Here is a 22,342-nt window from a genome sequence, read left to right on the forward strand (position 1 = left end):
AACCTGCATACCTTTCTGTTCTCATTTGACTTTTAAGGTTTACTTTCACTTAGTTAGCCCATGTTACCTATGCTGCCGAGTTTTAAACTGCTCTGCTATCGTTTTCTTCTCAGCCCAATTCTCGTATTTCTCCACTCTTTGCAGCCTTGTGACCACAGCATTTGCCATTGGCTATTCTCACCTGAGAATCTTTAACATCAACAAGCTGCCATCCTCTTGATAGCTGTTGGTAATCAAAACTTCTGAAGATGACAGAAATCTAAACCAAAAACTGAAAATGCTGGAAACACTCAACAGACCTGGCAGCATCCATGGAAAGGAAAGTGGTCAACATTCTGACAAAGGGACTAAAACCAGAAATGTTGTCTGCTTCTTATAATTATTGCTGGTTCCAAGTTTTTGCAGACTCCCAAGATCTAGCTCACGTAACCCTGACTATACTGTCTTAGTGGGAGTGTAATGAAGCTCCTTCTCAGACTGATCTTCCCCTCAGTCCTCTTCCTAATATGGGAGAAGTCAGTTTCCTGTTTATTATTTGCCTAATTCTACAGTCTAGGTCAACTCATGCTCTCTTTTTAGTGTGTTGCCAATGTCTGTGGCTTTTTTAAAAAAAATTTTGAATTTACTGTTGTATAAAATTCACACTTAAGCTTTCTTCAACTTTTTTGGGAAATGAGTTGAAATCTATACATGACTCATAGAGGTTCGAAAATGTTGGTCTTTCTTCATTCTCTGTGTTAACATCCATGCAAGTTGGCTGAAGAACAGTGTCAATGTAGTTGTCTTCTAAGTAGTTTTGAATTTACTTCAATGCAGATTGATTTGAAGTTGCCCCAGATTCAACTTGCAAACGTATCCGGAGTAATGAACAATCTGCTGAAGCAACTTGATGGAGAGAGGAATTATTGACATTTTCGGGTTGAAACCTTGCATCTGGAAGAGTGATTTGCAAAGAAATGTCATAGTTAGCAGATGGAAAACTTGAATTGTACAAGCCTGTATTGTTTTTCATACTATTTAAAGGTTCAGTATAATACATTTCCAGTACTTTACCTCTTTTTTTTTAATTGCAGGGACGAAACCAGAGCACTTTGCCAAGATAGCTTGGAAAAATCACAAGCATTCTACAAATAACCCGTGAGTAAAGTTTGCTTGTTTTTGATTAATCATTGACAGTGATGTTTGTATTATTTTTGTTGATTTACCTAGGTCAAAGATATCTATCAACGTTGGATAGATTTTTGATGGTAGGGGAATTAAGGGTTATGCGGGAAAAGGCAGGTAAATGGAGACGAATCCATGGTCATATTCAACAGTGGAGCAGGTACGATGGGCCGGATGGTCTACTCCTGCTCCGATTTCCTGTGTTCTTCTGTTCTTAATGCTCATAAGCCGGGGAAATAATAATGAAAAGAATTCTGAAGGATGAGATTTCTATTAAAAATTATGATTTTAAAAGTTTAATGTGCAGAATTGTTGGAAAGGCTGAGCGTAATGAAGATTTTGACAATTTGGAATCCTTGGAAAGGATCCAAAGCTTGTGATGAATATCTAAATAATGAATCTTTATATTTTGAATATTTGGAAGTTTTGTGGGATGAAGCAAAGGTATTAATTCTGTGTTAGCTGTGACGCAGCTCTGTGGGTTGTGGACTGCCATTGAGGTCATTGGCTTGGTCTGGTTTCTTTTTGATAATAAATAGGTCAGAATACTGACTCTTCTACAAGGGAATAAAATATATCTCTAAATCATTTGTAATCTTCAGTCCACTCTCCCCTTGTGATTTTCCAGGATTAATGTTTTATGTATATATTTTTTTCTCGCTGGCATTTAGCTGTCAAAGGATTAAGCTTTTTATCTTCTTATTATCTTTTATTTGCAGAACCTCAGAATGTTTAGGTTATTGAAGTTCATGTGTGAGGCAATTGTGACATATCCTTTAAACTTTTATTAAGAAACTTGATTTTTGATTTGAAATGATGAATGCACACATTTGCTTTCATTCATCTGTAATCCCAAATTTCTTTAAAAAAAAACATATCTAGAGCCAAGATGTGTTAATCTTGTCATATTCTTCCAATAATAAAGATTTTGGCTGTCATAGTCCAAAATTGCAAGTGCTAATTTACATTTTAGTCCCTCAGGGATTTACTTGGAATTAAATATTTTGGTGGTCATTTTCAAAATTTTGTTTCATTATTATTAGAGGGGAATTAGGATGACACAGACAATTCTGTTGTGTGTTTGACCTAACTTTTAGGTTCAAGGCTAGTAGTTTAAATCCACAACAAATTATTGCCAGAAAGTTGATCCTATTGTCAGTTTTGGCTTCAGGAAAAGTCACTTGAAGAACACAAGAAAAAAGCTTGATGACAAAATAAAAGACTTTACTCATTGCCTTTTTCCAGTACTTCAATGTTTTTTTTAAAGATTGGCTTTGTCACATATACATCGAAATATTGAAACATACGGTGAAAAGAATCATTTTGTGTCAAGGACCAGCACAGCCCATGCTTCAGGTGATAACATAGCCTGCCCACAACTTACTAACCTTCGCCTATACCACGGGTCGGCAACCTTTTCGCCTTTGTGGGCCGGATCACATATCAATGAGCGGACGGTGGGCCAGATGAATGCCATAAAAAACTTGAAATATGGGAATTATCCATTTAAGTACATCTAGATATGTTTTGCCTCAAATTAAGGGATAATGCATGCTAGAAAATCATTTGTGCTTAAGGTTGCCTACCCCTGGCATATACATCTTTTTGAAAAATATGGGAGGAAACCAGGCAGCAACATGCAGTCACAGGAATTGGAACTCCAATCTTCTGATCGCTGGTGCAGTAAAGCATTACGCTAACCACTATGCTGATTGTACTCGACAAACTATTACATCAAGGGAACGTTCTGTATGAAGTATTCTGATTCCAAACAAAGCCATAGAGTATCCCATCTCATTGATTCTCCACTGAGAATAAATCTCTTTCTCTTTTACTTTCCTTCCAAACTACTTCAGAAACACGGGAATCGTTGTTGGTTTATTTGCCTGAGTTGCTGTGGCTGAGGAGTTGGAGGGATAACGAGCCATGGCATTTGGTGGGGAAAGCGACAGAGGAAAAACTAACAATAAGAAGTGCAGGATTGGGCCAATAAGCCCTTTGTGCTAGCTCCCCATCCAGTACTGTAGTTGATGTAATCAGTGGCCTTGTCCACTTTTCTGCCATAATCCTCATTTCCAATAGTTTATTTTTCCACAATGTATACCTTCTGCCTTTTTTTTGGTCTACTCCCTTAGAGTGGCTATTCAGATTGGTAAAATAAATCAAATACTTCCAATTCTTTGGTTTATTCAGGAACTGCTACAACTTGGTTTCTGTTGACTATTCTAAGGTTGAAATATTGACTATGAAGTAGTCATCACAAATTTGGATCTCTTTTTAATTAATTATATATACTTTTATTTAGATATTCCCAGTTCCAACAGGAGTTCAGTATTGATCAGGTGATGAAGTCTCGTCAGGTCTTTGAATTCCTGACTCTCCTGCAGTGCTGGTAAGCTTGGGCTACTTGTTCAGTTTGTTGTCTGGTCATATTTTTTTTAAAAAATCAACCAAAAAGTGTCACTCAAATTGTGATGGGGCCATTTGTCTCCTGGCCTGCTTGGGTAGGAAGATGGCTGCAAGGTCTCTGGGCCTCTCAGCAGCTCGACTGGACGTGGCCTCTTGACTCAGCCAGGATCCTTTATTGTCCATATGCTATTTTTGTGAGGAAAATAAACTATATGTATACGTTCATAAGACTGCTTCCTTTCACTTGCTGGTTCATTATCTACCTCTTTCAGAACAAGCTGTCGCAGGGCTTTGCGTGATTTGATCTGATGTGCTCTTTATGGATTGAGGTGCACTGCTTTTGCTGTTGCTGTTCAATGGTTCCACTTAGTATCAGAATGGATACAATATACGACCTGGAATTCTTACTCTCCTCAGGTATTCATGAAATCCAACAAAAACCCCAAGAATGAATGACAGAATAAAAACATAAGAACTGCAAAGCCCCTCCCTTCCTTGCGCAAGCAGCAGCTAAATCATCAGCCATACCCTCCTCTTCCCCCCCCCCCAACTTATTCTAGCAGGAAGCATCAGCACCCACCCCCCAGCAAGCAAGGAATAACAAAGCCTCTAAAGAGAGACTATGATCTGCAGTCCAACAAAAACTTGTTCGCCTGACAATTCAACATGGCACAGGCTCTCTCTTACCAACAAGGGAGAGGGAAGTATCGGTCCTTCTGCAGCGAGAGGGGAGACAAATAGCTTGCTGTTTCAATGTTACAATCTCAGGCACTGCTTTTATTACATTTCCCTGACTCCAGAATTGACAGCAAACTCTCGCACACCATCGTGAGAGAGAGAGAGAGAGAGAGAGAGAGCGAGCAAGTACAGAGGCCTCCGATAGCTCTACCCACTGTTATGGTGTTCCAGTCTCCTGCGACACCTCAGTTCGTGACACAAGTGGGAAATTGAATCCACAGGGCTGTGCGAGGCCACACCCCAAAGGTGCCTGTCTCCAGGCTGCTCCTGGAGATATTGAAATGCAGCCAATCAGCGAGCTTCAAGAACAGGAACATGCCACCATGAAGAACTGTAGTTTGTATGCTGCTGTAGATCATGGACTCTTGACAGGACCCCAGCCACCTTGGAAAGGAAAGAAGAGGCATTAGAAAGAAATATTTTAAACTGTTATGCATATGCGCTGGGAGAAATCGCCCTCTTTCACCACCTTTAACTCCAATGTTGCTTTGTAGCCCTGTTTTTCCGTTTCATCAGTTTGAGACATTGTTATGAGGTATGTTTGGTGCTGCATCCAACTTCTGTACTTCTTCGAATTGGCCGTGATCCCTTAATTGTTATTAATGATGTAGGACAGATATGATAAACATGAAGTTACATGTATATGCCAAAGGATGTCTAGTTTTGGTCTGACTAAAAATACGTCTGTCGTCTTGGCACCCCACTATTTGTTCTAATCTATTCAGTTTTGCAATTGTTTTGCTAAGCTACGTGATGTGGGTAGGGTGTGTTCTCATCTGATCTGTCACTCTCACTAATGCTGCCGTGACAGTTACATCTGCAGAATTAGTGAGAATGAGGTCAACTAGGTTTATCTGTTTCGTCAGTTGTGTCAACACCTATTGTAGATCATATCTCACTAGCATGTTCTTCAGGACTTTGCCAGCTTGATCAATGGTACAACATGATACTCTTGACAACTGACAATGAATATCTGTCTTTGTTTATTTCGAGAAGAGAATTCCAATTCATCATCTAACAGCATGAAATGATCATTGGTGCTGGGAAGTATCATGGGATCCAGTTTGTTGAGAATACCATTCTGATTGGACATTAAAGTTCAAGTCAAAGTACATTTATTATTAAAGTATGTTTACAGTACACAACCTTAAAGACTCATCTTCTTTCAGGCAGCCACAAAACGAAGAAACACAGTAGAATCCGCTTAAAGAAAAACCTCACAAAACAAAGACCATCAAGCACCCAATGTGTGGGGGCGAAAAAAGAACAGATTGTTCAAACAATAAAAAATAAGCAAATAAAACACAGAATATTAGCCACAGTGACCTTGAACGTGAGTCCACAGCCTCGGATCTGCTGAGGCATGTGAAACCAGTCCAGGAGCCCAATAGGTTTAGGCCACAGCTGCAAAGTCAGTTCAGCACTGAAGCACCTTAATCAAATTGCACAAATAGTGGAAAAAAAAGTAAACAAGAACATAGAACATGAACTGTAGATTCCCGAAAGTGATTGCGCGCACAGCTGTGGAGCACATTCAGCACTAAGGCAAGTGAAGCCCGTCCAGGAGCCCAGTGGCTGAAGGACAACAACTGCTCCTGAACCTGGCATTGTGTGACCCAAGACTTCTGCACCTACCACTTGATGGCAGTAGCGAGAAGAGAGGGTGACTGGTCAAATGCAGACAGATGGTGCTGAACAGCTGTTTGTTTTCTGCTCTTGTCTTCCTCAACTGTCACGTACCCCATGACGGGAATAAAGAACCAGCAGAAATAGAAAACACTTCGGAGTCCAGTACGGCTATTACCTAATAATATTTATTAGTAACTACACAATACAGTAATGTAAATGTAGATAAATCAAACAGGTTAGCAATGATTATATAAAAGTAAGTGTGGAATATATATAAAAATCAAGCTTCTTCAAGTCTAGGGGTAAAAAGATACATTCTTACGATGATGAGTGAAGTTCAGTTGGTGGTATTGAGTTGAGTAGTGATGGAGAGAGAGAGAGGGAGAGATTTGAGTCTTCAGGTGAGCTGATGCCATCGATCTTCTCTACATCCTCCGAAATCCTTTAAAAGTCACCGACTGTGACCACAACAAAGGGGACCGGTTTTCTGTGGTGGAGCTATCACCCAGGCAAGGGTGGACACATGAACAACTCCCCACCGGTCACTACCTTTCCTTTTCACTGCAGGAGCCACTGATCGATCCGCCTGATCGATCCTCCAAAAACCCACTTTTTCTGCGGCACAACAAAGCTCATTCAGTGTCCAAAACATGTGTCTGAGGTCTATATCATCTGACCTCCTATTTATCTCACCGTACTGGATACCAGCTGTCATTCAAATAACTTCTCCTTCCTCTCTGTCTGTAAGAAATGCAAGCAGGCAAATATCCTTGAAGGAAGTATAAACAACCTGTGAGCAGTCTTCGTCTCTCTCTCTCTCTCTCTTTCAAATCAACATGTCAGTGTTAAATAACTCTCTCTCTCTCTCTCTTTTCAAAAGCACAGTTCATAGGGGTAATCGAGCACAGTTCATAAAGGGTAATTTAGGACCCCATCACACAACAGTTTTAATCTTGCTCTCAAAGTACGGCTTAAAAATTCAAAAATATATCCTTAAGAGAGAAATTACAGGCTGCAACTGATCCACAATTGAGAAGAAGAATATCTCAAAGAAGAGGAGTATCTAGAAGAGTATCTAGTTGTTTGGTGAGCTGTCTGCAGCATGTCTGTCGGTCGCTGGTGCCATCTTGTCAGGACCGTCACTGTCTGATCCTGTCAGCTCCTGGTTCAGGATGTATCTGGAGATAGTGATGGATGAGCTTGGTGTTGGTGGTAATTGATGATGCTTTTTCATGATTTAAAACCTTTGTCTATGACCACACATAAAGGACAACTGCTAAGGATGTGGTGCAGTAACATCAGGAAGGGTCATGAAAGTTGGGGCCAAAATAGCAGTTAAACAAAACTTTTCCATCCCAGAATTTTTTTTTTATTTTTGTTTGATGAAATTACTGTAATTAATAAAATAGTGAAATATTTCCATGTTTTGACTTAATTTGTGATTTTTTTTTTCTAACTAGCCCAACGTCTAATGGGGCAGGAGCAGCAATCCTGGCAAGTGAGAAATTTGTACAGAGACATGGTCTGGAGTCCAAAGCTGTTGAAATCCTTGCCCAGGAAATGAGAACTGATTTGCCCAGCACCTTTCAAGAAAACAGCTGCATTAAGGCGGTAGGATTTTCAATTTTATGTCTGATCTTTATAAATGGAAGAGCTACTTGTGTGCAGTATTTTAGATTTTTAAGTTACAATTTTTTTTGAATTTTAATTTTTCCAAACCAAGATGAGTGGTTTGGGCAGGGCATGGATAATGCAATGTGTAGCTTGAACTATTTTCACTCACTCCAGTACTATTTTAACAAGTTTTCGTGCTGCCTGTGAACCATAGTCCCTTTGAAAGCCATTGGTTGCTGTTTATTAATATGCATGAACATCTGAAAACAGGTTTACTGTTTTGCTACCCTGGTCTTCAGAGTTCAATCTGAAGTAGGTTGTCATATTGCATAGTTTTCAAGACAGTATAGAAATGACACCTACTGGTTATGAATTGTCAATTTACCTATTGTAAAGCTATTCCAGCCAGAAATAAGACTACTGTTTGTGATTTGAGATCAAATTGAAATCTGGATCCTGCAGACTAGAACCTCCAAGGATAAATGATTCCCACTCACTAGCATTAACTCCAGCCATGAGTTATTGAAAATAGTGGGATCATGTTCTCAACTGGACCATAACTTGTTAATGATATTGAGGTTGTGCTGTAATGACTGACTGTAAAGGAGAAAAATGAAAAAAAGCTTTAAATTGCCTCAGCAAATTGTTAATGTTAATATCAATTCCAAAAGTTTCCGAGAGTGAAAGAAAGATTAAGTGTAGAATCTAACATCAGGATCAATGAAACTCATTAATCTACCTACTGATTAGTGTTTTCCCATAATGTTATCATGATCAATATTTGTGGAATCCATAAATTGGTTATTAATCCTGTGATATTCACTGGCTATGACAGTATATCTCTGAAAAAATAAACAATGAATTTGAGTTTTTGGAAGGAATGTTGCATTTGAACATAGCAAATTCCCTCCGTGTGGTAAATAATACTGTATATTAATTGCAATACTTTAATGAAAAGAAGGAAAAGTGGTGTAAAATGCCACCATTGTTTTAAATGTAGGATAGAAGGGAGAATGAAACAGTGGCCCCTAGCTTAGTGATCCTAGCCTACGTAACGATTGAAATAGAAAACAGCATGGGGGGCAATACCCAGAAAATGGTGAAGGAACTCAGCAAGTCATGTAGCATCTATGGAGAGGAATAAACAGTTGATCTTTCAGCCAAGACCCTTCATCAGGATTGGAATGAAAGGAGGTAGAGAAATGGGTGGATTCTGGTTGTCAATTCTGAAAAGACAGCGAAGACAAACCTTTCTGATTGGATTCAGTTCCAAAGTTAGCCATTAGGTGGAGATGCCTCACTTTTGGAAAGAAACAATTATCAACAGAGCTTTGCATTGCAGGGCTCATATTAAAGGTGAAGTGTACCAAGCATGACTACAAATTTGTAAAGGATTTAAATCAACTAATGCCTTCCATGGTGCTTTTCTGCAAATAGCCATATCAGTTAAGTTGCTATAGCTTGTTAGTTGCATGTTTGACTTAAATTAAGTGTACTGTCATTCAGCCATACACAGTCCTCTGGGGCCTGGGTTCAAAACACACTATATATAGTCACACACAGCACATAGTTATAATCCAGCATATTATCATCATTATCATTACGTACCGTGTGGGCTATTATGGTTTTCCATCTGTCTTTAATCTGGGAAGTATTAATAAACTCTTCAAGACTTCTGCCTGTCCATATCTTGATGTAACTCATGAATGTCATGTGCTGTCAACTGACTTTTTCTTCCATTGATTTTTCCCATCATGCTTAAGTTTCTCTTTGTTCAGTACATGTTCCAGAAATTATAGCTGCTGTTTCCTGATTTATCTCTTCCGGCTTTTCACAACACTTCCTTATTTGTTGCACTGTTCTTCCACAATATTTTCATCGTCTTTCTCACAAACCACCTTCGAGTCTTCCCTCATTTTGCCTTGATATTATCCAATATTCACTTCCATATGTCCGTGAAGAATGAACATAGCACTGCTACACTCTTGAGTTTTGTATCCATAGAAATTGTCTTTCTTTAGTGTCTTGCTGAAACACTGGAACATGCATTTAGCAATGCTAACCTTCCTTCTAATTTCAACATCAGCCCTACTGTCAGATGTTACTGCACTCCCTAAGTAATTGAACCGCCATTTGTTTGGTTGCCCACTTTCAGTTCACATTTCTGTATTTCTTTCTACTTTGTGACAACCATACATTCAGTCTTCTTGCAGTTGATGGTCAATCCTCTCTTTGCATTTTCTTCAAAGACTTTATCTCGTATTTTTTGGAGCTTCTCTTTGGAAATAGCAGTCAGCATTGTGTCGTCTGCATATCGGAGGTCAAAAGAACAATCCAGTGTATACTGCTGTGAAATAAGATTATCACAAGTCCCTGAGTAACCGGGCCTAAAGATCTACTGGTTGACATAAAGTACAAGCGGCATGTTTATGTGAGACAGGGCACTATTATAATAAAACAGGCAGTCATATAAATATGTGAAAACAGCAACAAACAAGACAAAAAGTGATTATTGCAGGATGAGGGTATGTGTGTGTGTGTGCGTGGTTGTCGGCAGGGCATTCAGACAGGGTGTACAGGTGTGCAGGGTGGCAGCAGGGGATTGAGAAGTCTAACAGCCTGGGGGGAAGAAGCTGTTACTAAACCTGACAGTTCTAGTTTTTGTGCTGCGACACCTTGCTCCTGACATAGATTGTGGAAAGAATAGCAGAGGTCCCTTTTGATAATGCTGGGCGAACTACATATACAGTGGTGCTGGTATATGTCCTAAATGGAGGAGGGGAGACCTCAATGATGTTTTCAGCTGTCCTCACTATCAATTGCAAGGTTTGCGATCTAATGCATTGCAAATCACCCACCAAACAATGATGCAGCCAGTGAGGACGCTCATGATGGTGTTCAGGTTGAATATGCTGAGAATGCGGGTGGGGGAAGCTTCACTTGCCTTAGTCTCCTCGGGAAGTGGAGGCACTGCTGCGCTCTCTTGGCTAAAGGGGTGATGAGATCATCAGTAAGAAACTTGATGTTTGTGACTCCCTCCATGGAGAACACGTTGATGTGCATTTGGGAGCGGTGAGCCTAAAGTCCACAGTCATTTCTTTAGTCTTGTCCCCACTGTCACTTGGGCTGTTGTGTTTGCACCAGTCTACAGGCTGCTCTGCCTCTTCCATTCATGCCATTTCATCATTGTTGCTGATGAGGCCAACCACTGTTGTGTTGTCAGTGAACTTAATGATGTGGCGAGAAGGGCATTTGGCAGTACAGTTGGGCGTTAGCAGCGTGAACAGGAGCGGGCTGAGCACATAGTCCGGGGGGGGGGAGGGGCACCAGTACTCAACATGATGGAGCTGGAGATATTGCTGGCAATACGGACTGTCTGTGGTCTCTACATCAGGAATCCAAGATCCAATTACAGAGGGAGCTGTTGAATCCCAACACGGATGGGTTTCAATCTCTTCAACGGCGTTAACTGATTTCAGATGAATAATGTGGATGTATCAACACGACCAGTTCAATGGGAGAATAATGTACCCTGTGTTTCATTATGATAACTGAACGTGAAGCCAAGAAATACAGCATTTCTAAATTAGCAGTATCTCATGGGTAGGGATTAGTTACTGGAACTCAATTTTTGAAGCGTACTGAAGAGAGATGGTGCACTTTATTAATGTTTTCCAGAATTCCTACTGACTGAGAAGATTTAGGAGTGGGGTCTTGAGGCAAAGGCAACATAATAAATTACATTAATAATCCAGTGGTGGTGTTAGGGGAATAGTGAAATATGGCAGTCCTGGATTGATACTGAGTTAATGACGAGTCTGGGGTTTGTCAATGTGAGGATGGTTGTAAAGAAGGGAAAATAACATTTCCATGAGGTGAATCATTTGGAATCTGAATAGTGGAAGTAATCTTCTAGTTTCAAAACTTGCTTTAAAACTTTTCTTGATTAAATTCACTTCTTTGTGACCTGTGACTCAGCATTTTTGATATTCATAAGATTTACTTTTTTGGATATCAAAAATAGCAAGTTATTTTTATTACCGGTACATGCACTACTTCTGATGACTAACAAAAGAAAATGTTATGGAAGATAATTCTATTTTCTTACATGATGTATGCTGCTATTATTAGTACCTACTGTGACGAAAGTACACATAGATTAAGATGTAGCTGTCCTGTGCTGGCACCAGTGGGATCAGCAGTTGGTCTGCCACCTGTCTTCAGGAGAAACAGAGATAAGGAAAACAATGGAGCAGCATTTGGAGATGTTAATGAAGGGACGGGAGAGTTAACGGAAGGATACACGGTCTGAGAGCTGTCAAGATCGACTCCTCTTTGAACCCTGAACTGTTTGAAGTGATGGACAGGCGATACCCCAGCGGGGGGATAAAAAGGGACAGGTTTGCTAAGGCAACACACACACAACACCCCGAGGTAACGAGACCCTGGAAGCAGTGCGTCTCCCACAAGTCGGTGGGAGTTTTTGGAGGGCTGGTCGCGGGACCAAGCCATAGACGCACAGGGTGGAAAGGAACGATCGGCGGGATCCTGGTGTGTGTCCGCCCTTGCCTGGGTGCCAGGTTCACTGTAGAGGAACGGAGGGGTCACAGTCGGTGACCTCAGAAGACATTACAAAGGGCTCGCCCGAAAGCTGACTGCGAGGAATATCGAAGGTCTGTGTGGACGCCGTTTTTGAATATTCATTCGCTTTCTCTCTCTCTCTCCCACGGCAGTGATTACTGTGAATTGAACTGAACTTTGCATCACTTTGAAACTGGTCATTTACCCCTAGACGACGATAGAGCTTGATTGATCCTATTATCCTAGTTTCTGTGTACATGTGTGTTTATCATTACTGAACTGTTGTATTCATTATCCTTTTGATTAGAGTACTGTGTTGCCTATTTCTTTAACAAAACTTTCTTAGTTCCAGTAATCCAGACTCCAACTGAGTGATCCATTTCTGCTGGTTTGGCAACCCAGTTACGGAGTACGTAACACTACGTACAACCTTAATAATCCCTGACAAAAGCAGACATGGACTCAATAAAGATGTGGAACACGTCTTCCCACGAACTCCAGAAAGTATGAACACGTGATCAGTTGTGACTTGAATACTCTTGAGAGGAGTTGATCTTTACTTTTGAAACAGTCATTGGAAAACATAACACAGAAGTGCAATGGTGGAACATTTTTCCTAAGGATGGTTTTCTCTCTGTAAAGTTTGTGATGATCACCAAGATGTACAAGCAAATATAAGATTACATGAATGTTCCTGAATACTTAAATCTTGGTGCTTGATGCATCAGATACTATCAAAATGAAAACCCGGAATTCTCAAAGAAAATACATGTACTTTTAATAGAGTTGGTAAATCCTCAAATTGTCTATCATGGAAGTTGATGCTTTTTACAGACATTAGAATCTACAAAGCTGTTTGAGATTACAGACAAATGACTTTGGACTGAAGAATATAGAAACATCTGTTGCACCTAATACTTTGGCTTGATGACAGGGTTATTTTATGTGACATGTTTGTTTTGTTAATCTCTAACTCATTTAAACAGAGATTTTTTGTCAGCTATATATTTATTACCATAAGTAGTAGATTTATCTGTAAATTGCCACCAATGATTGTTTTAACCATTTTTTCTGGTTATGTGGTATTGGCTAAATGGAGTGGGAACAGGCGGGTTTAGTATGAAAGAGATGCAGTTTTATGTTTCTTCATCCACCTGAGGTAAGTATTGGCTGTCCCCACCACTTGCAACAGTTTAATGGTGAGAATGACCAGAAAGTGGTCATTCTCACCATTAAAATGTCTAGAAAGTGGTATTTGGTTACTGATTAATCAAATTTTACTCTGTGGGCTTTTGAAATAACTATGTCCGAAATTATAAATATTGGACAATTCCCAGGCCCAAGATTTTCACTCCTGAGTATGTGTGAAACTTTTGGATCAAAAGTAAAAATAGGTATAAGACCAAGGTTCTAAGTGGGGAGTTCCTTTTCATTCATCCTGGTTTTTATGCTGTAATCATTTTGATCAATATAAATTAAGTTTCCAGTTAAAAATTAGATCATAAAATGATCAGATTGTAATAGACCACATAATACTGATCAGAGCAGTGCGTGCCTAGGCTACTCTTGCATCCACACAAGACAACAAGGGAAAAGGCAGAAGGGAGTGGTAAGTTCTCCTCCAAGTTGTTCATCATCCTGACATAGTCATGTGTCACCCTTCCTTGCTGCTGGAACTAAATCCTGGAAATCCCCACCCAGTGCTATTGTGAAAATGCTATCTTTTCCAGAAGAACTACAGAGGCTCACCATTTGAGGATGCCAGTGATACACACAACTCTGAAGGTTAGAATGACCTTTGTTTATTTTTGCTTTGCAGGTTGGTTTTGATATGACAAAGGAAGCAGCACAAAAATGTTATGAGGAATCTGGTGTGCGTCCCACTGATGTGGATGTCATTGAACTTCATGACTGCTTTTCAGCGAATGAACTCATCACTTACGAAGCCCTTGGACTTTGTGCTGAAGGTAATTATTGATTGAAGTGGACTATTGGAAGTTTTATTTGTATTATAACTTGACATGGTAATAATTTGGGGATTGATGGAAAGACTAAAGAACCTCAGTAGATGTTTAATATGTGTCCGTTAACAATGAGCTACATAATTGTTCATAAAGAAGTATAATATTTCTATTTGGTGGGATAGGATTAGGCTCTTAATTTTTTTAAGAGGAGTGAAGCATATCTGCTGATGTCGTGATTTGTTTATTCTTTATACTGGTTGTAGGAGGAAAGAACGGCGAGGGCTAATAACTAGTAAATAGTGACGTAGATTGTGCTAATGTAGTAACTGGGAGCCGCAGACAAAAGTAGAGAGGTAATGTAGCAGTGACGACATCCAAGCTTCAGAAACTTCACTAATTGTGTAACATCATGCACCTATTGTTGGATTTACTGCTAGACCTGTGGATAATCATTTTATTCTGTAATTAGGATCTAGTCTCTTACTTAATTAAGCCTTCCTGTAGCTTCCATTCTCTTATGAAAATGTAGTTTTACCCGTAATCGCGTCAAATGAGTTTGTAAAAGCTGTACCGAATTTATGCTCAGGTGTATCAGCTTTGGCTGGTCTTCTGGTGCACACCAGTTTTTAATAACTCACCCGCTATTTCAAATACCAACTTTGTGTGATCTTTCAGCTGGCTCCTACTGTGCCTTTTTCTTGGATTCTTTCCCCCTTAGTCTCACCCTCTGCAATATCTATGGCCTCTGTATTGCTCAGCTTGGAGGCTTCTGTCACCACCTCTATTGTAAATGAATGACATTTCTGTACCGAAATATTCCTTTATCTTTTTGTAATATTGAGGAGTGCTGTGCATATTCTCTCACCTGGAATTGGAGTAAAGAATTTCACAAACAGACAATGCAGCTTGTAAATGTAAATGACCTTCAGCGCATCAGACTAACTAGGTTAAAACGCTATTTCCAGAAAAGAGATCAGTGTGCTCACCTGCGCCATTATTAATTTTCTTGTTAATAATCTTTCTAAGGCACAGATAATTATTCATACTATTGGGCAAAAGTGTTGGGCACATGTATATAGCTAGGGTGCCTAAGACTTTTGCACGATACTGTACTTGTCAACATGGAGTGGAGAGTGAGTTTGTAAATCTGGGGGAGTAAAGAATGTTTGGAATGGCGAGGGTGGAGTGCCCTGGGAAGGGTGTGGGGCAGGTGGCAGAGAAGGAATGCTGTGGGCGGGCAGTGGTGCAGGTGCAGTCACACCCAGCCCTGAGACACCAGGCAAGGTCATTTGATTCCAAACAATTGGTTTATTGACCATTACAAAATGTCTCTTTGGTGCTCTCTGCTCCGTCCCCTCTTCCCCATTTCCCAAACATGATTCCCCTCTCCCTCCCTACTTCCCACTCTCAGTCAACAGTGGAGACCAATATCAGAATGGGGTTTACCACCACTCACATATGTAATGAAATTAGTTTTGATTTTGTGGCAGCAGTACAGTGCAATACTGCAAAAGCCTGAGACACCCTAGCTATAAATATGTACCTCAGACTTCTGCACAGTACTATATATGTCCACATAATAATCTGTTTCTAGTGTCAGGGTTCCTTGAACAGTAATTCCTGGTCACATGGCATGGACTGGACAAAGCAATTAGAAATGTCCCATCTTGCAATGTACTAGTTATTCATGCACAGAATAACAGTGAGGATTTAATTATTAGCTCTGATTTAATGAGATAGCAGAACAGCAAAATCAGTAATATTTCTTCTAATTGCAGAATGAATACATGTCAATCTGAGAAAAACAGTTTAATGTACTAACATTCACACCCTGGGCCCTGTAGGTTTGGCCACATAAGTGGTGTATCAGTAGTTCCATTCCACTCTCCCTCTGCTGTCAAATGGTCTATTACCATGCAATCCCTCTTACTGGGAGAGATTGAGTACAAACATTATTCAGTGCTCAGTACTCACTCGTCACTGACAAGAGACTTCTGCATAGCGCACTTGAACCAGTGTTTCACCTTCAGGTATGACTTCCCGCTGCAGCACTCTGATCCACTCCTCAGTCACCCCAACACTTGTGACAGCTGCAGCATCTGGCTTTTTAATCCCCGCCTCTTCCTGCCATTGAAGGCCCATGTAGTTGTTAGAAGTGATATATTCTGATGTATCCAATTACAGCTTCATTTTTTTTTACCGTTCTGGAAGATTATTGAGCATTTCCAAAATTTCCTTTCTTCGTCTTTCCAGCAAGCAACAAATTTTGCTTTTCTGTTCAAGCTTGTCAGGTAATCTGGAGCAATATCCTGATGAAGGGTCTTGGCCTGAAACATCGATTGTTTATTCCCATCCAGTGATGCTGCCTGACCTGCTGTGCTCCTCCAGCACATTGTGTGTATTGCTGTAGATTCCCAGAATCTGCAGTACCTCTTGTGTCAAGTAATCTGGAGTGCTGGAATCATATTTCAGCTCTCTGTCTATTTAGATTCTAATTCCTGTTGCTGATTTGGTTTTTGCTCTTCTAGGTAAAGCTGGAGAATTGATTGACAGAGGTGATAATACATATGGTGGAAAATGGGTCATAAATCCAAGTGGCGGACTGATATCTAAAGGACATCCATTGGGTGCTACAGGTACAAACTGTTCTTTGTTGCAGGACTGTCACTAATTGAGAGAAAGTAACCTGGAATAATGTGATAGAAAAGCAGAGAGAGTAACTCAGCTATTTCTGCAAATGTTCCAATGTGACCTGTAAAACTAAGAAATTTATGTGGAACCAGGGATACAAGTGAGATTGTGAGTGAATATTTCTCATCAGTATTCATCAGAGAGAAGGATAGGGAGACTGGAGAGTTAAGGGAAGGGAAGGGTATGTTGTGACTGTGGAGGGTATTTCTTATCAGGAAGGAGGAAGTGTGAATAATATCAGAGTCCATTGGAGTGGATAAAGACCCAGCGCCAGAGAGGATCAAGCCCAGGATGCTAAAGGAAGCAAGGGAGGAGATTTCTGGGGTTCTGGCAGAGATCTTCGCATCTTCATTAGGCATGGGTGAGTTACGAGAAGATGAGGGAATAGACCCTTATTCAAAAGGAGCATTATAGGTAAGTGTGAAAACTACAGGCTGTGTCAGCCTTGCATCAGTGGTAGGGAAGTTGCTGAAAAGAATTATGAAGGATAGGATTTATGTTCACTTGGAAAGTCAGGGACGGAATGGGAGGAGTCAGCAGAGTTTTGTTCAGGGGAGATAATGTTCCAAAATCTGTTTGTGTTTTTTTTTTGGGGGAGGAGGTAACCAAGGAGATAATGAAGGTAAGGTAGTTGATGTTCCGACAGTGAAGGAGGCCATTCATGGACATATCAGAATGGGAATGGGAAGTGAAATTAAAATGGGTGGCTACTGGGAGATCCTGCTTGTTCAGGTGGATGGACTGTAGGTGCTCGGCAAAACGGTTTCCCAATCTATATCAGGTCTCACCAAATACAAGAGGAGGCCACACTGGGAGCACCGGACACAGTATATAACCCCTCCACAGACTCGCCTCACCTGGAAGGACTGTTTGGGGCCCTGAATGGTACTTTATGGCCTACTCCACTGTTGGGATAGGGCTAGACATAGGTTGGAGGAACAATACCTTATGTTCCATTTGGGTAGCCTGCAACCTGATGCACGAACATTGATTTCTCAACCTTCTAGTAATGCCTCCCCCCTCACTATTTCCCATCCCCTTGTCCCTCCCTCATGTTATCTCCTTGCCTGCCCACTGCCTCCCTCTGGTGCTCTTCCCCCCACCCCTTCCCCTTTTTTCTTTCTTCCATTGCCTTCTGTCTGTTTCACCAATCAACCTCCTAGCTCTTTGCTTCATCCCTCCCCCTCCAAGTTTCACTAATCGCCTTGCGGTTCTCTCTCCCCTCCCCCCCCCACCTTTCAAACCTACTCCTCAACATTTTTTCTCCAGTCCTGCAGAAGGGTTTCGGCCCGAAACGTCGACTGTACTTTTTTCTATTAATGCTGGCTGGCTTACTGAGTTCTTCTAGCATTTTGTGTGTGTTGCTCGGATTTCCAGCATCTGCAGATTTTCTCCTGTTTGTGATCTCAAGTGTGAGGTAATGCACTTTGAGAGGTCAAATTCTGTTAGGACACATAGAGCAAATGGCAGGGATCTTACAAATGTTTACTGATGGACATCGGGATGCAAGTCCATAGCTCCCTGCAGGTGGTGAAAGAGATAAAGGGTTGGAGAAGGAGGAGTCTGAGAGGAGAGAACAGAAAGCCATGGAAGAAAGGGAATAATGGGCAGATAAGGAGAAAAGACAAGAGAGGGGAATTGGAATGGTGAAGGTGGGGTGGGGGTGGGCAGCTTCACTGGAAGTTCAGTAAATTAGTGTCCAGGCCATCAGGTTGGAGGAGCAACACTTTATATTCTGTCTGGGTAGCCTCCAACCTGAGTGTGGCCTCACCGTGGCAGTAGAGGAGGCCGTGGACTGATATGTCGGAATGGGAAATAGCATTAAAATGGGGGGCCACTAGGAGATCCTGCTTTTTCTGGCGGACAGAGCATAGGTGCCTGGCAAAGCGGTCTCCCATTCTACATGGGGTCTCACCGATAAACAGGAGGCCACTGGGAGAACCGGATACAGCAGATAACCCCAACAGACTCACAGGTGAAAGTGTTGCCTCACCTGGAAGGGCTGTTTGGGGCACTGAATGGTAGTGAGGGAAGAGGTGCCCTCTCACAGTTGCTATGTTCTAGCACACTCCTCAGTGCCCTCCCATTCACTGTGTAAGACAAAGCATGGTTGGTCCTACCAAAGTGCATCACTTTGCACTTGTCTGCAGTTTGAAATATGGAACATCCATTGGTTCCTGTACATTCACAGCATGTTTTACTTCAGCTCACTGCTCACAAGAAAATGAATCTCAAGGTTGTATATGGTGACATACATGTACTTTGATAATAAAATTACATTAAACTTTGAACATTATACAATGTTTGGAGCTTCACCTTACAACATAGGAAACATATGGAAAAATAGTGCTCAAAACAAGATTCAAATATACTTATTAAACGTGATGATAGTTACTCTGTTGCATTACATTGGCTGTTGTTATTTTGTCTAAAATCACCTGGTTTCTATTATTTTCAACCCCAGCTCTGGTTTCTTAAATATTCATGGAGAAAAATGATTCCAGGAAAATTTAGTTTACTTAATGCCAGTTGGAAACTATTTATGCATTTTCTTTTGTATTTTATTGTCTTATGAGAGCTGAATTAAAACCTGCCAACTGCATCTCATTCATCTTTTTTCCTTAAATGTCATTCAAGAATATGGTGCTTTTATCCTTCCTGTCTGAAGTTACGTTAAACCCAGATTGTTTAAAGATGGTAAAATTCGTGATTTTTGGCACTGTCTATACCCATGCCTTGAGAATGGTGCTACAAATGTCAAAGCTTGTCAGCACCTTCAAGACACGAAGGGAAAAAAAATGGAGAGAGATTTTTACAAATGTGTAACTATCTTTAATGTAGATAGTGATTTCAGAAAACCAGGAGAAGCTGTCTGCCTTAATGTAAAGTATATCCTGAATTTATGCCATTTTCGAGAAGACTGTAATGTTATATCTGTATCTTTATGCAATATGAATGAACGATGCTATTTCAGAAATATTGTACTTTTTTCACCAGGGAGATGTTTATTTGGCTATTAATTAACTGCAATTAACATGTAAAGTTTATACAAGGGGAAGGTAACCTCCTTTATTGAACAGGTAAACAAAAAATATTAGCCCAGAATTTCTGGTCAGTATTGAGCTGCTGTACTCACTGCTGTTCTGCAGGCTGTCTGCAAGCTGCCTAGTGTAGTTCTCTGAGTGGGAATTATTCAGAAGTATTCAATAACTATTAAAACATTCCATGAATCCATTTAAAGGCTAATATTGATTTTTTAAAATATTAAAAACAGCTTTAATATTTAACCACTACTGAATTTGAAATTGCAAATCATTCCTGCCTATGACTGCATTAATATTATAGAATTTCTATAGCATTATAATTTAACTGGAATTACCTCATGATTAATCAGTTTTAATCACTCAACCAACCTAATTTTTGTGGCAGCAGCCTTTTCAGCATTAAAAATTGAAAAACTCCAGGAGGGTGAATTCTTATAAGTGTTTGGATCAACCATTTATATTTTTACAATGAAGGAAGAGGTAAGGTATAATTACAATGCTGATGTTGGCCCAGTAGTTTACATTAATTTCCCCTGTGTTTTTGTAAATTTTTAAATACATTAGTATGGCAATAATCTCAAAATTGATAGAGAAATTACTGTAAGTTCCTGTATTTGAAAAATTCTGGAAAAGATATCCTAATTGTAATTTTTGATAGTTTTTCTCACACATAACTATAGAAGAAAAAAACTGATTGTAGTTGAAGAACTTAAAGCTAAGGGCCATCAGTAATAAAACAAAATGGCCTGAGAGTTGGTGGGAAACTACCTACTAGTTGAATCTACACTTAGTTGGAGTGAATTCCCAGGTGAGTACTTCCTGAATGAAGGAGGCTCTTACCTCATTGGCAAGGCCACAGAATTCCCATAGGGAAACCTCAGGAAATTGGCACCCCTTACATCAGTGTGGAATCAGAATGACAGTGCCAAAAACCTGTCAAGAAGTTGCATACTTTGGTGCTTCCGTACATGTATATCATGGTCTGAATTCATGATTATGTAGCTACGGTTTTGGCAGTGTAGAGAGCAATAAGAATCAGAATAGCCATGCCACTTAGAGGAGCTTTGGAAAGAAGAAGTATGGTAAGTATAGGTAATTAATTTTTCTAGATAGAAGCAGGAGTCATGAAGGAATCAAATGAGTGCTATTTGTGAAGAACATGGATTTAGAATATAAAATATTGTAGATTCTGAAAATTAACCTGTAAAGCTTATTGTTTGCAAAATGACAAGTGTCCTTTGGATTTTATACATGAATTTAATCTGCTAAGTAAAAAGAGATGTAGTTGTGTTTTCCTTATGATTTTACATACTCAGTGTATGTACCTTTAGAAACCACTCTGCTGCTTCTAATCAGTTTGCTTTTCATATTTTATCAGCTGTGCTTTTCTGCTGGCATTTTAGATTGAGCTCCATCTGGAAAGCACATTCTGTGGTTTCATTACAGGAAATTATTCCTTTTTCCCAGCACCCATATGTTCACCATATTAGCAGTGACCAATAATTTTACTACGGTTAATTTAATGACTGCAATATTTTGCAGAGATTTTTATTTAATTGCATATTAATGATCTCAGTTTTTTTTAGAAAATATGTAAAGCTAATCCACTCAGAAATCCAGTTTTAATATCATCTTGTGCATGAATGTTACTGTTCATGTAAATATATTCAGAACAGAATTGTTGGATTGTAATTGCAGTTAAATCATAAGGGAGGGAATGTTTCTAAAAAGTACACATATTAATCTGTATGGGAAACAGCAGTTTGCTTTCTCTTTTCCCCTTGCCAGATGTTTTCTTCATAGGGGTTTGCTGTCAGATGTTCTCCAGTCCAGTCTAATAGTGGTAATCTGATATTCAGTGTCCAATGAGAGACACTGAAATGTTCCGTGCATCTATGAACTATTGCAAAAGTCAGTTTCTTCACTAAGAGACCAAATGACAGAATATTGAAATGCAGCAGGGTGTATTTGTCTAATAAAATGTATTATTTCAGTATTTTTCTCCCAACTCAGCTGCGCTGAAAGTAATTAAGGAGCCATTAGTCATGGATGTGCTTTGACAAGCTGAATCTAAACCAACCAGCTCCTAATCATTAACCGCTCACTCTCAGTGGCGCCACGGTAACGTTAAGGTTTGTGCTACACTACTACAGCTCGGGGCGCTTCAGGGTTCAATTCTAGTGCCACCTGTAAGGAATCCGTACATCCTCCACGTAGAATGTGTGGGTTTTCTCCGGCTGTTCCGGTTTCGATCCACAGTCCAAAGACCTACTGGGTTATTGTAAACTGTCCCTTGACCCGATTAAGGTGAATTGGGTTGGTGGGGTTGCTGGAGCGGAGAGGCTGAAAGGTCTGGAAGGGTTTGCTCCATGCTGTACCGCTAAATAAATGTCACACGCTCCGGATAGCAATTAAGGGGCCACTTTGTTAATACCTGAGCTGGCTTATGGCCGACTGTTAGATTAGATTATGAGGACACGCAGTCCTTTTTTATTGTCATTTAGTAAT

The 22,342-nt window shown here is 40.1% G+C and overlaps 1 protein-coding gene across 2 annotated transcripts in view; it reads left to right on the forward strand.

Annotated features, from left to right (window-relative positions):
- scp2a (sterol carrier protein 2a) overlaps positions 1-22,342 on the forward strand; it is a 95,311-nt gene that overhangs the window by 30,741 nt on the left and 42,228 nt on the right. For both annotated transcript variants that reach the window (XM_072273821.1, XM_072273822.1), the window contains 5 exons: positions 1,074-1,137; positions 3,470-3,556; positions 7,401-7,551; positions 13,955-14,102; positions 16,628-16,735. In XM_072273821.1, the coding sequence (XP_072129922.1) occupies positions 1,074-1,137; positions 3,470-3,556; positions 7,401-7,551; positions 13,955-14,102; positions 16,628-16,735 (558 nt within the window). The remainder of the gene's footprint in view (positions 1-1,073; positions 1,138-3,469; positions 3,557-7,400; positions 7,552-13,954; positions 14,103-16,627; positions 16,736-22,342) is intronic.

This window comes from Mobula birostris, chromosome 12 (genome assembly GCF_030028105.1).
Source record: "Mobula birostris isolate sMobBir1 chromosome 12, sMobBir1.hap1, whole genome shotgun sequence".
NCBI classification, from domain to species: domain Eukaryota; kingdom Metazoa; phylum Chordata; class Chondrichthyes; order Myliobatiformes; family Myliobatidae; genus Mobula; species Mobula birostris.